The sequence below is a fragment of the Curcuma longa genome, chromosome 18, assembly GCF_044706935.1.
Source record: "Curcuma longa cultivar G26 ecotype Majalengka, Jawa Barat chromosome 18, ITB_CL_G26_1.1, whole genome shotgun sequence".
Lineage (NCBI taxonomy): Eukaryota > Viridiplantae > Streptophyta > Magnoliopsida > Zingiberales > Zingiberaceae > Curcuma > Curcuma longa.
Genome location: NC_133878.1, coordinates 3,523,543 through 3,544,055, shown reverse-complemented (window position 1 = coordinate 3,544,055; position 20,513 = coordinate 3,523,543). Strand labels below are relative to the sequence as shown.

General features: G+C 36.4%; 1 protein-coding gene across 3 annotated transcripts in view; it reads right to left on the bottom strand.

The window, feature by feature from the left end:
* Positions 1-3,178: 3,178 nt before the first annotated feature.
* The window catches only part of LOC141812319 (callose synthase 9-like), a 76,293-nt gene continuing 58,958 nt past the window's right edge, over positions 3,179-20,513 (bottom strand). For all 3 annotated transcript variants that reach the window (XM_074700362.1, XM_074700363.1, XM_074700364.1), the window contains 4 exons: positions 7,686-7,805; positions 4,583-4,633; positions 4,307-4,489; positions 3,179-3,589 (listed from right to left, as the gene is read on the bottom strand). In XM_074700362.1, coding sequence (XP_074556463.1) covers positions 3,356-3,589; positions 4,307-4,489; positions 4,583-4,633; positions 7,686-7,805 — 588 coding nt within the window. In that variant the 3' untranslated portion in view covers positions 3,179-3,355. The remainder of the gene's footprint in view (positions 3,590-4,306; positions 4,490-4,582; positions 4,634-7,685; positions 7,806-20,513) is intronic.

The following is a 20,513-nucleotide window of genomic DNA, read 5'->3' as shown; positions in this document are numbered from 1 at the left end:
TATATCCATATAATAATTTTGGCAACACTGCTACATAACCTTAAACTAATCTAAATTCATAAACAAGCACTCGTATGTGTTCCCTGAACCCTATAGAGTCATTGTATGCATTTGTTTTCTAATTTAGATAATTTAAGACCATGTAATATTTTTATTCAAAACTACTACATGAACCCCAAATTGGTCTGAATTCATAAACGAACAAGCACTTGTGTATATTTCTTAAACCCTATCAAGTCATTATTTGTCATCCTTTTTCAAAATTTCAACATAGATTTGAACTATCTAAGTTCAAAAATAAGCAATCCTATGTGTTCCCTAGGCATATGGAGTCACTTTATGTATTTCTTTTCTAATTTAGACCAACTTAGGATCATATGACATTTTTATCCAAAACTATTACATGAAATCAAATTGAGGAGTCATTTTATGTATTTCTTTTCCAATTTAGACTAACTTAAGATCATATGACATTTTTATCCAAAATTATTACATGAAATCAAACTGAGGAGTCACTTTATGTATTTTTTTTCCAATTTAGATCAACTTAGGATCATATGACATTTTTATCCAAAATTACTACATGATATCAAACTGATCTAAATTTACAAATAAGCATTCCTATCCATTCTTTAGACCTTATAAAGTCATTATATGTCTTCCTTTTTCAATTTAGAACTGTTTATGATCATGTAGCAATTTTATTTAAAATTACTACATGGACCTAAACTAGTACAAATTCACACACACTAAAAAACTCTTGTGCATTCTTGGATTCTATGGAATTGTTATATGTCTTTCTTTTTCAATTTAGAACATGATTATATATCAATTTTGTTCAAAAATATTATATGGATCTAAACTAGTATAAATAAAAAAAATACTCTTGTGCGGCTCCTTGGCCCCTATGAACTGTTATATGCATTCATTTTCCAATTGCAAACCTTTTAAATTCATATAGTAGTTTTGGATAAAATTGTTACACAAACTGCTACACGAACCCGAACTAGTCTAAGTTCACAAACAAGAACCTCTATACATTTCCTAGACCATATGGAGCCACTATATTGTCTTCCTTTTCTAATTTTTTGCAGTTTAGGTCCATCCTATAGTTTTGACAAAATTGTTATATGGTATCAAAGAAGTAAATTAGAAGAATAAAATGAGTGAGGGTTAGTATCTCGATTTCTTCAAAGTTTATAGGATAGAAAAATGCTTCTAAATGACAAGGAAAAATATACATAAAATAGAGTGGAAACAAAACTAGAAATACATGGAGAAAAATGATAGTGTATCAGAGAAGAAATGAGAGAAATCTACCAATAACAAAGAGAAAAAGTGACATTTGTAGGGAGATGAAAAGGTGCATTAGTTCAGTAGAATTACAAGGTCAATGATATTAGAGCTTTATTTGATGGATTGTGCAAGACAAAGGCTAGAAGAGTACTAATTCATTTGAGTGGATAAAAGTACATTGAACTATGCAAGCTTACGGGGGTATATTTAGTAGTTGCATAAAGAGGTGCTTTTGCAATGAGAAGTCAAAAAAGACACTCCTTTTATGATTCTATAAAAAATGTGTTCATTTGATTTTTGTACTTTTTAGTTTATCGTTCACCCAAATTTAAACTTATTTAATTAACACAAATATTGATCATGATTAGTTTGAGGTAGATTCCCATATCTTTTCTCCCTATTTCTATATTCTCCAAAAAAAAAAAAAACCTAAGTGTAGGAAAGGATAGAGTAGGATGTTAGATTGTGGTGATAGAAGTGAATGCTAGAGTGGGAGAGGGTGAATAGCAATCATGTTTGCAATTAAAAATATTACTTTCTCTTGTTGTAATCTTAGAAAGGTCACAAACACAAATTAGTACCAAAAAAGAAACAAGTACATATCACATCACAATGACACAACAATTTATATGGTTCAGTAGCTCCTAGTCTCCTCGTCCATGGCCTATGATCCTCTAGGTGAATCACCCTTAGAATCTTCTCTATATTTTATCCTCTTTCGGTGAAACACCAGAGATAGAGAAATCTCTTATAACATCGTCAAAGTAGATAAAAGAGGTTAATAATAGAGGTAGGGTTAATAGAATAGTAATCAAAGTGAGATATGGATTCTATCTTTGTGTTGGGATTACCCATGTCTAAGCAAGGTATAAATTCATTTTTGTGGTGGTAGATCAATTTTCCATGATGACTCATTTATTTCTTACAAGAAGACTAATGACACCAACTATATTATTGAATTGTTTTAAAAAAAAATTGTGCAACTAAATGGAGTACCGAACATAACTTTAAATTGAGATGTCAAGCTCCCAAGTCACTTTTGTATAGACAAGTTGGGAACTAAGCGACTGTTTTCCACCACTTGCAATCCCCAAATTGATGGACAAATTGGAGTAATAAATTAAATTTTATCTACTTTATTGTGAAGTATTTTTCAAAAGAATTTAAAAAATTGGAAAGATTATTTTGCAACATGTTAAATTTACTTACAATAAGTCATTGCATTCAACTACTGATTTTTCATCTCTTGAAGTAGTGCACGGATTCAACCCTTTAACTCCACATTTATCACCTTTGCCTATTTCTAGAAATGCTAGTTTAGATAGTAAAAGGAAAGTGGAATTGGTGAAGCAAATGCACGAAAATGTTTGATTATAGATTAAAAAGAGGGCTAAATAATATACTACACACGCTAACAAAGGATAAAAAAAAAAAGATGATCTTTCAACCAAGAGATTAGGTTTGAGTTCATTTGAAAAAGGAAAGATTTCTGAACAAATGATGCACTACGTTGCACCTTCGAGGAGAGGGACCTTTTTCAAGTTATCACTCAGATCATGACAATACATATATGTTTACAAAGTTTAACTTGCTTGGCGAGTTTGGTGTCAGTATTATCTTCAATGTTGCTGATCTCAACATTTTGTTAATTCCCAAAGTTACGACTTCTTTCATAAATTAAACATGATTCATCTTTGTAACATGGTTAACACGTACAGTACTCTATTGTCAACCACCACAAATATTTGTGGAGATAAAACCATCGAGTCTATATCAAATTCATATAAATTTTTTGAATATAGATATGGTTAGCGTGGTACACACGAGTTACCTGAGCACCGCGATATGCATTAGCTATCTTGCATATAATATTCTACAAATATTTCCAACTGGATGGGGAATAATGTTTCATAAAGCAGTGACCCAATCCAGTGCAATCATAAAATATTTTGTACTTTCTATTAAGATACAAATGTGCGTACAAAATATGCAATCAGTAATGCGTGCCTGAATCCGAAATTACAACAATGTTCGATATGCACTAAAAATAGGTTTATGCTTATCCATTGTTCTGATTATTTCCAGAAAGGATCAGTGATATCTCCAATCCCCTGCTAAAGGCCTGGTTGAAAAGAAGCCGACTTTGGAATGTGGATACAAAAGGCAACCAAGAAAACATGGCTATAGGGACGATAATGAACATGCCCATCCCAGCATCATATAGACGAGCAAGAGTGCGAACTGATTTCCAAATTCTCAACTTCTTCAACACAGGTTTCCATGCAACTGCTATCTGAATAAACAAAAATGTCAACACAAATTAGGTATCCAATACAGAACCTACATTTGTACTTTGAACCGTGGCAACCAAAACTATACATCGATATTCACATCTAATGTACATTCCACATGGATAAATTTGTCAGAAAACTTAGTGGTTAGTTCTTCAACAGCAGTATCTTCCAATATGTGCATATTTTAGGTGCTTGTGCCAATGCAATCTTCCAAGGACCGGAAGAAAAATATTGAAATTCGCATTATTATAAGAGAAATAAAACACTTTTGCACTGACTACAGATAGAGAATTAATCACGCTGGTAATCAGACATTAAAGTTGACGCTTCAGGATTTTTAGTCAAACTTAAACTATGGAACAAAAAAGTGTCAGAACTGTGTATTTCAGAGAGTTTTGATGTTATGTTGGCAATTCTAGACTACATAATATTGTAATAACAATGTTAATCAACAACATAATATTGTAATTATCAAGCTTTTGGCATTCTGTTTCATTACAAAAATTCAAATGTTGAAATCAAATGAGCTTCAGATACCTCAAGTTGCAGCAGACTTGCTGCACAGTAAGAACGGCTTAGCGTCTCAACTATATACTAGTGGTCTTGGTTGCAACTTGCAAGTTTTAATATTCAAATTCTTGATGACAATAAGACTAATTTTAAATGGGAAGAATGGAATCAAACATTTTAAATGGTAAAGGAAATCATCAACTCACAGAAATAATTGCCCATCCAGTTGGTATGAAAGCTAGGATACATGCTAAGATGTCTGTCACAGAGAGATCAGTAACAGCAATCGCAACAGCTAACCCAGCCAATAATAACAATAATGTGACGCTTTGAATGAGACGCAATGGTAATTGGAAGTTAACCCAGGCCTTATGGCTAAAAGTAAAAACCTGTTGAATCAAGTGAATAACAAAAATTATTGGATATCAATTTTTAGATCTCAATCCATTATTGGAGAGCATAGACAGTTGCATATGCTATACCTGGAAAAGGATAAACAACCCAGCAAACACAATCCATGACCAGGCATATACCTATAGACAAACAAGCAAAATTTTCCGGAATAGTTAACCAAACAAGCAAAGTAACAAGAATCACTTAAAAATGCATTAATATATGAATGAACTACCAGACTTATTTATGATGTCTACTACTTAACTAGCTAAACCATGTTACAGTCAACCATAGAGCAGAAAACTTCTAGATTGAAATGAACAATTAAGACAAGCTCAAGAGAAATGATAATTTTAGTTTGAGCCAAGCAGAGAGAAATACAAGCCCCTCAGTTTCAAGTATTCTACCTGTGACTCAGGTTAGCTTCATTCTAATCGAGTATCTAGGCTTCTCAAAATGGGCCGAGAATGGAGACTAACAAAAGTTGTGTCCAAACATATTCTAAACCAAAAATTTCAAATAGGACTGAGTTCCATACATATTCTAATTGAGTATCTAGGCTTAGCAAAATGGATTATGCATGAAGCCTAACAAATGTTGTCCAAACATATTCTAAACCAAAATTTAAGTTTCATTTTCTTGTTATTCCCCAACCAAGAATCATTGTTTCAAGTAAATTTTCAACAGGAAAAAACACACAACATGATGCTTTTTTCATATATTGCAAGAAATCAATGGTGAAAACACAGATAGGCTGATTTGATGGACACATTGGATCTACCTCAATGTTCTAGCTATTCCTCAGTCTGTCCAGACCATCCAAGGAACGTGATGATCATCTACTTCCAAAACAAATCGAAAAATTTTTGGAAGGTCCACAAGCTCAATTCATTCTTTTTTTCCCCATGACAGCTGAACAAAATTTAATCTAAGTTTCAATCCTATTGAGAGGTTCACTAGAGATACAAAAAAAATTGAAGAAAAAAGTAGCAAATCGAAAAATTCTTGCAAGCCCCAGAAGCTCAATTCATTCTTTTTTCCATGACAAGTAAACAAAATTTAATCTAAGTTTCAATCCTACTGAGAGGTTCACTAGAGAAATTTTTTTTGAAAAAAAAGTAGTTTCTTTTGTCCTTTCTAAGTGAGTGGCAAATGAAAAGATTGATACATTTCAAGATAAGTCCATATCGGTAAAATATTGTTTCAATTCGTCCTCATTTAATTCTTGAACAAAAACCATTTAATACAGATATTCCATGACCAGAACAAAACGGGATACACTGTACACTAAGATTTTGGATCAGAAAAGTGGCAGTCCGTGGAGAAAATGTCACTACATCTAGGCTCAGACTCAGAAAATTTCAAAGCCTTCTTTAACTCTATTTGTAGAATTTAGGGAAAATAAATATTGTATAAAATGACCATTACATGGACATATATCAGCTCATGATGAACCTCTAACTTAAAGGTGCACCTATATGAGGGCAAAACTTATCACACTCACTACTTCATACACCTAATAGCTTCAACGACCTCAAGTTGGACCACATATATTAATGGTTAGCATGTTACATGAAGAAAAAATATAAGGGATAATCTTAATAAAGTGAAAATATAATATTCGCAAGCAACCGAAACAAAACATGAGTAATTAACAAAGCATGTATCCAACAATCCCTTTGAGCTCATATTATCAATAATCAACTATATTTTCGACCTAAAATCGGCAAATCAATAAAGCAAGGTTAACAAAAGAAACAAAGAAGTGAAATGACAATGAGAGATCTTTAATTAATTTATCGGGTAGGCTTCTCTTTGAAGCAACAATTATATCAGCACATAATCAATCAAGAAAAAAAATAGAGAAGTTCTCAAGTGTGGTTTGGAAGATAAAGAGAGAAACAAAGTGTCTTCAATCATATCGACACATCAATAAAGAGAGTGAGGTTAAAGAGAAAATCTTGGATGAAAGATATAAACTTAGCAACATGAGAGAAAAAAAGGCAATATTCTATTTAGGTTTCCACTGGGATTTAGGTTGAACATATGCAAAACTTGAAGAGAGTCAAGCTCTGAAAGAAGATGAGATATCAAGAGGTTCACAAGTAGCATGGTCGCCTTGTGGATCTGCTGCAAGTGCATAGCAACAATGTGCAGATCTGCTATGTGTACGTAGGCAAGGTCACACGATACTATAGGACACAGGTTGATCAGATTGCTAGGAAAGAATAAAACAGTGAGAGGAAATAGATGAGAGGGATGACAACTGCTTCCCTCCAAGGGGAATATTTTTATTAGAAAACCTAACCTAGAAAGTCTGGTATCTACCATTTACATACGTATATATAGACTCGTGAGAACAATTAAATAGGTATATATAGAGTCATTATAAAATCCTAGACATGAGGTACTAATATGATACTAGACACATTAGTATGGTTTCAAAAGGCGGTCTAGGTGGTCGCATAGTCACTTTGGACAAAGGGCCCCTTCACCTAGTGGGTAGGTAACTCCTATTATGCGACTACTTTAGAAAGCGATTGAAGAAGATTGCCTAGGTTCCTAGGCAATCTAGTTGTGCAGTCTAGCTGAAATACTAATTTCTTATCTTTAGGTATATATATATATATATAGTAGTCATTTTTAATTTTAATAATTTAATACACTTATTGTCCCTATTTTAATATTTCTTAATGCCAATCACCTAAGCCTCCGCCTATCACCTAGATTTTTTTGCTTCAAAAAAAAAGTTACCACAACCTACATGCATATATAGGGTGAACAGATGTAGCGAAATCACAAATGTGCAAGGTGTGTGAAGAAGACACTGACTGCCCTGTTGCAAAAATCAATGCTGTTGGCTGTGCACATGGAAGTTGCAGTGTGATAGCAAATTGGCATGTATGTCACTAAATTCTGAAACATACTACTGTATCAGAACTCTGACATGCCAAACTACATTATCCTAAAAATCAAAAAACCAGTTTGGACAACCAAATACCATCCTACTACATCAGAAGAACAAGGATACCTCAAATCGACAATGAAATCATTTGTATTACAAACTACCTCAAATCGAGAACCATTCATGCAATCATTTGTAGGATTATAAGGAAGCATCATTAAAAGTTGCAAATATCACAAAGCAGAGCAAATGTAATTGAACTTGTAAAACATTGACTGATCCCTTACTGTGATGGACGTATCTCTTCCAGATGCATGCAGCTTGTACACAATACCATACTGGAAGATGAAAAATCTGCAGCTCAGAATAGTTTCTAATATCCTTCCACGAAGAGTATGTATATGTGCCTGTTTATGCAGCAACAAACAGTAATATCCCAGCAACAAGAAAATTTTAACAAGACAGATCTATGAATAATTTTGATTAGTTCAACAAGGTTTAGAAATTTAAAGAGACATCATATCCATATACAGTTGAAAAGACTACTATAAATATTAACATATAATTCAGAGTGCACCACTATTTCATTAAAAAACACCATTTTGACTCGACTATACAAAAATATGAAGATCAAAGTTGATACATAATGATAATGAGTCATAAAATCCAAAAGGGTCAAACATGGGTCTCATATCCCCATTAAGATGTTTAAGGATTTCTCCCTCTAGCACATCTTAGTGTTGTAAGAATGCAATCTCCTAGATTTTCCTATGTCTCTTCTTGCACCATTAATAGAAATCATTACATCATTTACCCATTTAAAATAAAAGGTTAGGAGGTAAGTACTGAAAAAAAAAAAGATTACAGGATACCAATCATATAAAAGGAAATAGGAGTTTCTGCTCTCCAGTAAAGAAATATATCAAGTAAAAAATATTGTACAGAGATTTTGATGAGGGCAGACAAATTTGAGGAGATACACTGAGTGCAAGTAAATGCGTAAAGGACCCATGGAGTTATAGAAGGGTTTAATGCCACTAATATAAGACTGATGTTGATGCAGTGCCACTGATTACAACCTCTCTGAAATTCCAGATAATCAATCACCAAGATTAGATAACATATGCCATATCAGAATTTATAGGATGGTATTAGAGCACTGATGGCACAACAATGTTAGAAAACTATCACTGTTAGAACCCCCACTTGAGTATGTAGCAAATTCTGTTCTATTTTTGTATGAAGCATCTAGCAAAAATATGATTTGTGGTTTGCACTTCAAAACTGCTCTCCTTTTTGTTAAGGTCAGATAAACATTCTGGCCACATCTGTAAGTTCTCCATACATATTTGTAGGCGAGCAGACAACTGAGAAGCAACCATTGGAGCTCCATCTGCATTGCCAAGTGTAGGCTAAATCCAGCAACTGGAGATAAGGAACAATCATGGAGAGCCCACCTCCAGGGGGCGCATGATGACAATTAAAGATTCAAAAGTCTCTCTCTCTCTCTCTCTCTCTCTCTCTCTCTCACACACACACACACACACACACACACACACACACACACAGAGTTAGATTTGAGGGGTGTCCTAAGACAATCGCCTTACGGTTACACTATTTATTGGATAAATAATAATTCACTATTTAAGTGCACATTTTCTGTGTTTGATTGGATCTTAAACTCAATTACTGAATATTCGCAATACGATTCATAGCGTGAAAGAATTTATGATTGGATCATAACTAGTAAGCATCTCTACATGTGCAATTATGGAGTTATTAAAATTATCCCTAGTCGAAGAATTGATGAGTACGGACGTCATCGATTCAGTTGAGACTAGTACATTTAGACTCCTTGATTAACCAAGCAGCCGATCTCACTGGCTGGAGACATTGGATGTTGAGAGTTAAATGTGGATGCTAGTTAAAGGTAACTAGTTCATTGGAGTGACCTGCCTTGAGACTTCATATGATTTTATACATATATCAATAAAGATCTCAGTACAACTTACGTGCGAGTTTCCTTTGACTTGCGATATTAAGTCACCTTGGTCATAGAGGCTTATACTTTGACATCTTAAGTAAACATCTCCGAGGAGATGTGGACCTGGGATAATTGGGTATAAGTCGAAGTGCCCAAAGATGTTTGAATATCCCACAGAAGATTCACCGCTCCTTGGAAAAAGAAACGTATACCCTGTGACTATTTGTTAATTGTTACTAAAAGTTTTTAGCCAAAGCATTATATGTAAAGAGTATGATACTCTTGGACACATGTACCAGTAATTTGAATCCACCGGACAAGAAAGCTAGTTTGGGCTAAGTGTGACATAATCAGCCTAGTGGGGACTGACACACATAGACCATGTCCAGAACCAAGCAGGTATAAGACAGTGAAAGAAACAAGACATGTTTCATTAGAGCTGCTAAAGGGTTTAGAAATTTTTATGGATCAATCGTTGATTTTTCAGTTAATTGGGTATCATGATGTACTATTAGGTGCCACTTATGATCGTTTTATAATTAATGGTTAATTACGGAAAACCAATATAACTAAGAATCTATTGGGCTACACGCACTACAAGTTCTCCGCAGGACTTAAAACGAATTTGAGAATTGGATTCTCAGAATGAGAAAAATAAAGTCTGGTTGGACCGAACAAAGGACAAAATGATAGAATTCGTCTTATGAAGACGAAATGAATGAAATTGATTTTGTTCAAATCAGAGGTGGTCTGGTTATTGAATCAATGATTCGGTTTTGAACCAAATTGAACCAACTTAGTTTGGTTCATAATGGAAGAGATTTTGACAGATCAGAAGTGATGATGGATTTTGTCTTAAAAAGACAAAATGAACAAAACTTGTTTGGGTCAAATCGGAGATCGTTTGACTAGTAACCAAACGATTTAGTTTTGAACCCGGTTTGCTAAGTAACCGATTCGATTGCTACAACAAACCCTAGTTTTGAACCCGGTTTAGGTTTTATTCTCCGATTTTATTCAGCCTCAACACGCCACACTGTAGCTTCTTCCACGTGATAAATAGATCTCGCGGGGGGTTTAGCACTTGTCTTCTTCTTCCCCGCTAGCACGCTGCCGTCCACGCCTCTCGTCCGCGCGAGGACATCGCCGGACTGGAGAGTGACAACACTCATTTTTATAGTTTATTTTGGCCCTAATACTTGATATTTTGATTTTCTCATTGTATAACTATTGAGTATTAATATATTTTACGAGTAGGAATTTATTTTGGACTATATTGATTATTCCTACAAATTTTAGGTTGAATCTAATATTTTCTATGTGTCTTTGTAGGATACCTAAAGGGCCATGAAATTGGGCCAAGTTCAAGAGGGCCATGTGAGAAACTTAGGTTGAGGATAAAAGAGTTTGACATTGCTTGGATGATGTACCTAGCCGCCACCTTCACTTCTTCACCGCCATCTTCACTCCACCGACCATCATGTCCCTCCATTGCCACCGGAAAGAAGGCAAGGGGATTTCCCTTCTTCAATCCAGCCACCTTCCATCCACCGAGGAGTCAATGGTATTTCCTTCTCCACTACCTCATCTCACCCGCCGCATCAACCACGGGGCTTGCATCGAAGTTGGAGACTCCTTCCTTCACCGCATCTTCTGTGGAGTTTTTGTCGCTTCGCATCCACCTCCAAGAACCTAGGGAGAATCATTAGATTTATTCTATTTACCATTTTTGAGCATAGATTAGATGTTTGGCATGCCAAGTGTTTGTTTAAATTCCTTTTACAGTTTTGGATGATGTTTGTTTGTCTTTAGCTTTTACTTGTTTACTTTGTTGATGCACTTACTTACTTGATGCACTTCTCTCCTTTGTTAATGCAATTTGTTCTTAACGCTTAGTGTTCTTTCTATTGTTTAGATGATTTAGAACTTAATACAACCCCCTCCCGGTCCAATCCAAATCCCTAATTGCAATAACCCCTAGGATTACCATGCACCGTCTATAATCGTTGGGAGACGACTCGAGTCACCCTATACTACTTTAGTTAGGAGATTCGGTATTAATTAAGTTGGTGTGCTCATTTAGACGACAATCTGAGCTTCACATCAATTTTTGGCGCAGTTGCCGAGGATTGATAAAGGTGTTTAGGTAGTTCTAGCTTGTTCTCATTGTTTGCTTTGAATTTTGCTTGTTAAGGGTAAAATTGTCTAATTGATGCTAGTTTGTGCTGATTTGTTTATTTTGACTCCGTTTGACCTGAAATTTGGTAGGTTGATAGAAAACGGCTTAGGGAACAATACTCACAACCTTTAACAGTGAAATAAGGTCATTTTTGCTCGAATTCCTTCATTTAGACCACCTTTTCATTTTTGCAAAAATTTACTTTTCATTTCTCAGTTTCATTTTCATTTACTTTTATTGTTGTAGTGGTCACAAAAATTAAAAAAATTATTTGGTACTTCTGTTCCTTGTTATACTTGAGATTGTTGTGCACTGTTTCTACACTAGTTGTCTTGTTTGTGTGCTTGCTTTCAGGTGAGACTATAATGCATGACATGAACATTTGAGGAGTCATTACTTGAAGATAATCCAGAGATTATCAGAACATTCCACACTTTACAAAGAACCCAGAAGAATTCAGTGATCAGTATCATGACATTCTATAACAATTTCAACAACTACAACAGAACTCTCAGTGTACCAGATTTTACTTATCAATCTTCTTACATCCAATATCCTGAACATGAAGTGGATTTCGAGCTTAGATCAGAGAGTTGGCAATCCTAGAATTTTCATGGCTTAGTAGCTCAATCGATGCAATTTTATAAAATATGTGCTAGTGCAACACATTCAACTGATATCTGCCCCTCACTACAACCATATGAAGGATTTCCTTTCCCAAATCAGGTGACAACAACAAACATGTATCAGAGCAGCCCTCAATATCAGAACAACCCTATGTCATCGACCTATAATTCTGGATGGAGAGATCACTCAGATCTAAGATGTGGAAATAATTTTGAACAGCAGCCCAACTTTGCACAACAACAGTCATTCCAGTCTTATTCAACAAACTTTCAGAGGCCGCTAGGATTTCAGAATAACCCAATTCAGTATGAGCCTCCACAGTTCCAACATTCCTATCCCATTCCTGAACCAAGACAATTAGACCCTTCCAAACAAGAGCTGAAGGACATGATGCAACAACTTCTCTTATAGCATTAAACACAATTTCAGCAACACCAACAGAGGAATGACACTGCCATGCAAAATTTTGAAAGACAGATGAGTCACATAGCTACTATTATCAGTCAGCTTCAGTCTCAGGGGTCCAATCAGCCACCATCACCACCATCTCAGTCATTTTTGAATCCCATAGGGGATGAGAGCGCTATCGTATTCCGAGGTGGTAAAACTATTCCAAACCCCATACTTCAGACACCTTCTATACTTCAGACACCTATCTCAGTTTCTGATCAGGACATGGAGCATGAACCACAAACAGAATCAAATTCATCAGAGTTGGTGCCAGTTTCAAAGCTAGAGCCAGAGCCATTCCCTCAGAGAGCAGGACTTCCTAAGCTTGATGAGTTAGAATGTGATACAGATACCTCCTTGATTGAGATGGATACCAACTCTGAGATACCAAATGATGATTCTTATTGTATCACTGACAATGTTGTTGATGCTTGTGTAGAGATCTCTATATTGGAAGCAGGTCCTGAAAAATTACTTCCATTCCTTATTCAACCTCCAAAGTTGGAATTGAAGCCCCCACCAGATCACTTGAAGTATGTCTACTTGGGGAAAGAGTCAGTCTTCATTGCCGAGAACCTGAAGGCAGATCAAGAGGAAAGATTGTTGAATCTTCTGAGGCAGTATCAGAAAGGCATAGAATGGACCATCACAGATATTCCTGACCTCAACCCCTCCGTTTGTACGTATAAAATATTCTTGGAGGAGGACAAGAACCCATTAAGGCAACCACTCAAGTATTACATATTTTGGATCAAAGAATTCTGGGCATTCAAGTGTTGTAACATGGACATGGATCTAATTGGAGTTGAAAGGAAATTAAAGATACAAGAATTGGAGGAACTAAGACTTGAAGCCTATGATAACTCATGGAACTATAAAGAGAAGACCAAAGCATATCATGTTAAGCATACACTACGGAAGAAATTTCAAGTAGGTGACAAGGTTTTGTTATATAACTCTAGACTCCAATGGTTTCCAGGTACATTGAGATCTAGGTGGAAAGGTCCTTTCTATACTATTCATATTTTTCCCCATGGAGTGATTGAGTTGCAGAACACGATGAATGGGAGGACCTTTAAAGTGAATGGACACCGTCTGAAGAAATTTCATGAGGGAGCTGTGCAGACGGTATTGGAGCAAGAAAAACTTAATAACCTCCATCTACTCAACTTGAGAAGAGTTCATTCATTTCTTCTCTTTATTTTCTTGCTTAGTTGTTTTGTTTGTTTGCATTCATGTTTGTCTGAGTAGCATACTTGGTTTTTCATTTACACATAGTGTTAACAATTGTGGTTTCATTTCCTTAAGTGTTCGTACCATTCTTTAGGGGATGTGAAAGTTAGTTACGTTTGATTATCATGTTTTGGATTCTATGGCATGCTTAGATACTTTTCATGCATATGGTCATTAGTGTGGTGATGGATTCTAATTGATTGACTTTACTTGATGACTTTATACACCTAGTGAGGATTTAGCCATTTTCTTCTTGTTGTGTGATATACACTCATGTTGTAGAACTCTAGAACTTGCTATGCTTCTTTTCAAGGCCATAATATCTTAAGCTATGTGATGATGAAGGCTATCTTATCTACACTTTTGGAACTCTAGAACTTGTTATGCTATTTTCTCTTTGTGCAAATGCCTTCTTCTTTTACCTCATTGATAGTTGCATTTCTTTTTCTCTACTATATGGACTGAAATAATTTACTGTTATCTTGTTGAATTTATTGCCCGAGACGGTCAAATTTTAAGTGTGGGGAAGGAGATGTACACTTATAGAGAGATGTGATTGAAAAAAGGGGATAAGTGGTTGAGAAAAAAAAGAGGCTAGATATACCATGCTTTATTGTCTTTCAAGCCACATTTTTGTTTAGAAAGATTTAGTTGGTGTTGTTGAGAGACATACATCATATCATGATTTGTAGATAGATTTTTATTTTCTTTAGATTGGTTGAAAAAAATTCAAAAAAAGGAGAAAAAGAGAGAGAGAGAGAAAAAAGAAAACTTCAAAAAAAAAAACAAATTTTGAAAAAAAGAAAGGGGAAAAAATAAATAAAAAAATCATTGAAAAGAAATTTTGTTGAAAAAAATAAAATCATTGATAAGTTGTGCAATTTTTTCTAGAAGTGGAGTGTGATGATGATGATTAGTACTTGAGAGAGGAGGATGAGAGTTGTTTTTCTTGTAGGGAGAAGGAAGTGAAATTCTTGTAAGCACTGTTAATGAACATGCTTAACATCATAACAATTCATTGTTTTATGTCTTCTTTTTTCATTTTCATACCACCTCTTTAGATGTCTTTCTTTCTTGTGCTTCAGTGTGATTTACATACATGAGTTGTTCTTCATGGATATGATAAGCCTTTGGAGTCAAAAATACTTGTGTTTATAGTGGTTGAGATTAGGAGACAAACAAGCATATGGTAGTGAAACATCATGAGTTGCATTGAGTGAGAACTCCATTTACATACATGCTATTGAGTGAGAGCACCACCATATACCTTGTGAGGATTACATCAAGTTTTAGTTTAATCATGTGCTTGAAATCACCATGCTTGTTGACTTGTGTATGAATTGGGCCTCTTTATGTCTTGATCTATGAAAACTTGATAGTCCTAAGTAACTACCTTTTACTTTCTTTGAAGTATTGATATGAGTTACTTATGGAGATGTTTGTTTTCTTTGCTTGCCCGGAACATGCAAGAATAAGTGTGGAGGAATTGACAACACTCATTTTTATAGTTTATTTTGACCTTAATACTTGATATTTTGATCCTCTCGTTGTGTAACTATTGAGTATTAACATATTTTACGAGTAGGAACTTATTTTGAAGTATATTGATTATTCCTACAAATTTTAGATTGAATCTAACATTTTCTATGTGTCTTTGTAGGATACCTAAAGGGCCATGAAATTAGGCCAAGTTCAAGAGGGCCATGTGGGCAACTTGGGTTGAGGATAAAAGAGTTTGGCATTGCTTGGATGATGTATTCCCACCTTCCATCCACCGAAGAGTCAAAGGGATTTCCTTCTCCACCACCTCATCTCACCCGCCGCATCAACTACGAGGCTTGCATCGAAGTTGGGGACTCCTTCCTTCGCCACATCTTCTGTGGAGTTTTTGTCGCTTCGCATCCACCTCCGGCCAACGACCTAGGGAGAATCATTAGATTTATTTTATTTACCATTTCTGAGCATAGATTAGATATTTGGCATGTCAAGTGTTTGTTTAAATTGCTCTTACCATTTTGGATGATGTTTGTTTGCCCTTAGCTTTCATTTGTTTACTTTGTTGATGCACTTACTTACTTGATGCACTTCTCTCCTTTGTTATTGCAATTTGTTCTTAATGCTTAGTGTTATTTCCATTGTTCAGATGATTTAGAACTTAATACAAACCTCCCTGGTCCAATCCAAAAGAAAATCCAAATCCTCAATTGCAATAACCCCTAAGATTACCATACACCGTCTATAATCGTTGGGAAAAGATTTGAGTCACCCTATACTACTTTAGTTAGGGGATTCAATATTAATTAAGTTGGTGTGCTCATTTAGACGATAATCTGAGCCTCACATCAGAGAGCCGTCATCGCCGATCGCGTGAGACGTGATCCCGATTCCTCCAATCGCGTGAACGCGATAAAAGCAGAGGGGAGAACAGGGGTGGTTCCCGCCGCCTTTCTTCTTGGCTTGGCGTACGTCGAAGAAGCCAATCGCCGACTTTCTACTCAGTGGGGAGAGGAAGGCGTCGAAACTCTAGAAGCTCACCGCCATCGCCGATTTGTTCCTCCGCCTGCATCCGATTGTCGGAGAGGAAGGAAATCCGAAGCCATTTTTCCCCTGTTCTCCTTCGTTCGTACGAAGAAACTGGAACCCACAAGCGCCGATTCTGCTCGACCACGTGGGATTTTGGCAGCCGGTTTGGTTACAGCAGACCGTGTTTTCTTTGTGCACGTCGACGTTCGTCTTCTTCCTGGACCGCACGACGCCAAGACTTCTCTCCCTGACGCGCTGCACTCACCCAATCGCTGCCCAACAAAGAAGTCCCGGCCGACCGCGCAAGAGGGAGAGGTCGCTGCCGAACAGAAAAGTCCCGACCGACCGCGTGAGAGGGAGAGGGAGCCCGATTGTCTCATTTTTCTTGGATTGTTGTCGCAAGAGAAACACCGATGAAGTGTTCACTGTGGTCAACCACCGGAGAAGAAAAATATCACTGTCCAATCGTCGAAAATTATTTCCAGCCATCAGATAGGTTGTTCGGCCGTTGCCGATCAATCCTTGGTCGTCCGATGACCACCCACCATCTACACGAAAGCTCGTGAAGCTTCTAGAGAACGTTCTATCAATGTCGGAAAGGTTTCCCACAATTTATCCTAAATCGACGGTCAAAGATTGACCATCGAAAACTACACCAAGAATAATATTTCCGATGATAATTAGAAATCCTAGAAAACGATTGCGACAAACGTTGTTGTGTGTTTTCGGAATTAAGTTTTCTCTCGAATCGATCGTTATCGATCATCGACTAGTACGGAAGACGATGACGTGACTTGTGGCTTCGGAAGCCGTCCAGATGAGAGCTTGATGTGGATCACCAGTAGAGGCGGAATTTCTACAAGAACCGCTCGATTGATGCCAACTTCGCTCAACGTCATCAATAAGGTACGCGTAGAATATTTACTATTATGCAAAATTTTAATTTTCAATCATGCCTTGTACTCTGTTATTTCCTGTATTTACATGCGTGTGTTGTGATAGTTATTGTTAATTATTTGTTTATTTCCCCTGCGCACGTTTGCGAAACATATAAACACGCGCATTGCACCGGAACGATCTCAACATACACACACCCACCCACCTTATCTCTAAGTTATCCATACATATTTGTAGGTGAGTAGAAAACTGAGAAGCGACCATTGCAGCTCCATCTGCATTGCCAAGTGTATGCTAAATCCAAAAAACGAGAGGATAAGAAACAATCAAGGAAAGCCCACCTCCAAGGGGCATGATGAGAATTGGAGATTCGAAAATCTCTCTCTCTCTCTCGTCATCTTCCAAAAAGATTTAGGCACCTTTATCTAAGGAATCCACGGAGAGCCCACCTCCTGGTGAGATCTTGCATTCACTTTGATGACAATAAATACTAGCTATTATCAGACTAACAACTAGTATCAACCATTTCTGTACGATGGAATGACACTGGCTAGAGGCACGTGAATAGTCATTATATACTTTTTTGCAAATACAAAACTCATAATATATGCATGTGTCAAGCTGAGAATGACAGAAGTATGCAATAGAAATAAAATAACAGAAAAAAAAACACAAAGCTAACACAAGTTCTATATGGCTTGGAACTCAACTTCCTATACCTATGACACTATCGCTTTCGATCCAACAACCTAAAACAAAAATGACTGAACCACTCCTCAACATGATGCAATAGAGCAAGCCTTGAGAATCTATGGATAAAACCTCAATGAGGTAGAAATTTCAGCCCAATGAAACCTTAACCCAAACAAATGATATTTTTGATCAATTCTTCCTACAAAAATACCATGAATAGATCTACAGATAAAATCTTACATCTCACTCTATAAAATACCCAACAGAGCTTTTATTCTATAGGTAAAATCCTTAATCAAGCCCTTCTAAATCTCTTGGTAGCTTTCGACACTACAACAATCAAATAGAAGAAATGAGAGTGAATGTGCATAAGATTTTGTGCCAAAAATAATTGAAGATGCTTTTAAATCAAAGCACAAACAGTTATATCCACGACTTGATTGACCAACCAAAAGCCTTTGATCAACCAACCAAAAGCCTTTGGCCAACTAAAATTTGAATTTTCAACTATACTTTCAAATATAGATTGACCAACAAAAAATTTGGTCACCTCAACCAACCTAGGTCGACCAACCAAAAGCATTAAGTTGACCCAACAAAAAGTTTGGTTGCCTATATTCATCATTTTAGATTAACCTACCACAACCTTAGGTTGACATAGAATGCATTCGTTGAGTTAGAATGCTTAGGTTCACCTACCAAAAAAATCTAGGTTAACCTAGATTGTCTAGGTTGACTTCAAAGATTCTAGGTCATTTGTTCAAGTGTCAAACCAATAGAACTTGATCTAAGCACACTACTGTGTGTCAACTAGGGTGGTCAATTAAGTATGCTTTCTAGGTAATAACCCTCAACCTAGAATCTAAACTCTATTATTATACGGTCCACACAAAATGAACTCAAATACAATAATCATAAGGTTTTTAGATCCAACTCCAAGTTTGATGTTATTTGTCGAGCTGAAACCACCACAATGTTCTATGCTCAATCTTTCAATCCATCAACAAAGCTTGCTTCAAGATCCTTCCCTACAGTGAGTGTATACATCGTATACATCCTGCACACCCCCGATTCACATGTTAGCACTGAAAGGTATACTAACTTAAACATTGTCACACATTAAACACCATGATTAAACCAGGCCATAGAGAGATACTAATTTCCTAACAATTTCATGACTAAGTCATCTCACCATCTTGAAGATCCTTATAGCAGCTTGTTGCAACATAGAATTTCATCAAAGTTAGCTAGTCTATTTACTGACCACACAAAGAAGCACTGTAAAATACCGGAACTTAAAGGGTAATTTGCAAATAAATTTACCATAATTATTAAGGTTTAAAGAGGGAATTGATGAAGCAATTTAGGAGATTAACTTGGAATAATTCCCTAACCCAATTAGGAAATCATGGGCTGGACCCATTTAACCAATTAAACCTGAATTAGAGACCATTTACAAGGCCCAATTAACCTTTAGGGTTATAGGGTTAAAGGATATTGGGTTCTTGGATCCGAAACCGTTAAGAAACCTTTAAGCTTCGCGACTCTTTCCCGATTCCGCGATCCATTTCCTCTGTTTCCACCGCGAGACGCCCTGTTCTTCCTTCTTCGTTCCGATCGCGCGTCCACGGCTGAGCTCCGACGGTGCCGGTGACAAGAGGAGGCCACCAGAGACAAGAGGTTTCCATCTTGGCTTCGTTTCTTTGCTTGGAGGTGTGAGGCGTGGGGCAGCTTTGAGCGACGGCGAAACTAAGAGGAGAAGAAGAGGAAGATCGGTAAGTGGGGATTGAGCGAGATTTGAGGTTTTATTGGTGAATAACCCGAATTTCCTTTGAATCCCCTCAGTTCTTGATTAGTGTTTCCTCTTCTCAGCTTGCGGAGGAGATCCGATCTGATTTGATCGCTGTTGGATCGGCTGAGAAGGAAGAAGAAGAAGCTAGAGAAGGGGAACGACGGGATCTAGGGTTCAGATTCAAGGTAAGTTGAGCTTAGATCTAGGTTCCTCTTGGATTCTAGAATTTGTGTTGAGTTGTAATTTGATTGTGGGATTTTTGGGTTGCTTCCGTGAAGGGAAAAGGAAAGCTGATTGATCTGTTGGATTTGGCTTCGGTTGTTGAAGAAGAAGAATCGGGAAGAAGGAGGATTTTGTTAAAACTGATTAAGGTAAGCTTCTTCTTGATTCTAATCTAGTGATTTGGATTTATGGGCTTATTTGGATTGATTGGCAGATCAATTGAATTTTGATCAGAGCAAGTGTAATCTGTTTCGGCAGTAAGCAAGAAGAAGAACGCTAGGATCGGGTTATACTATAGCAAGGTTGATTGATTTGTTGAGGTAAGTAGTATGGATTATTGTTTGTAAGATTAATCTATCCGATTGAATGTTACTGTTACCGTCTCCATGATTGGTTTAGTTGGGTTAATATCGGGTCTATGACAAGCACATTATTATAGGCTTGTAAATGAGACCAAACTTCTAGTGTTCATTCAATAATAACAAATATATAAACAAGGCTAGTAAGCTTATTCT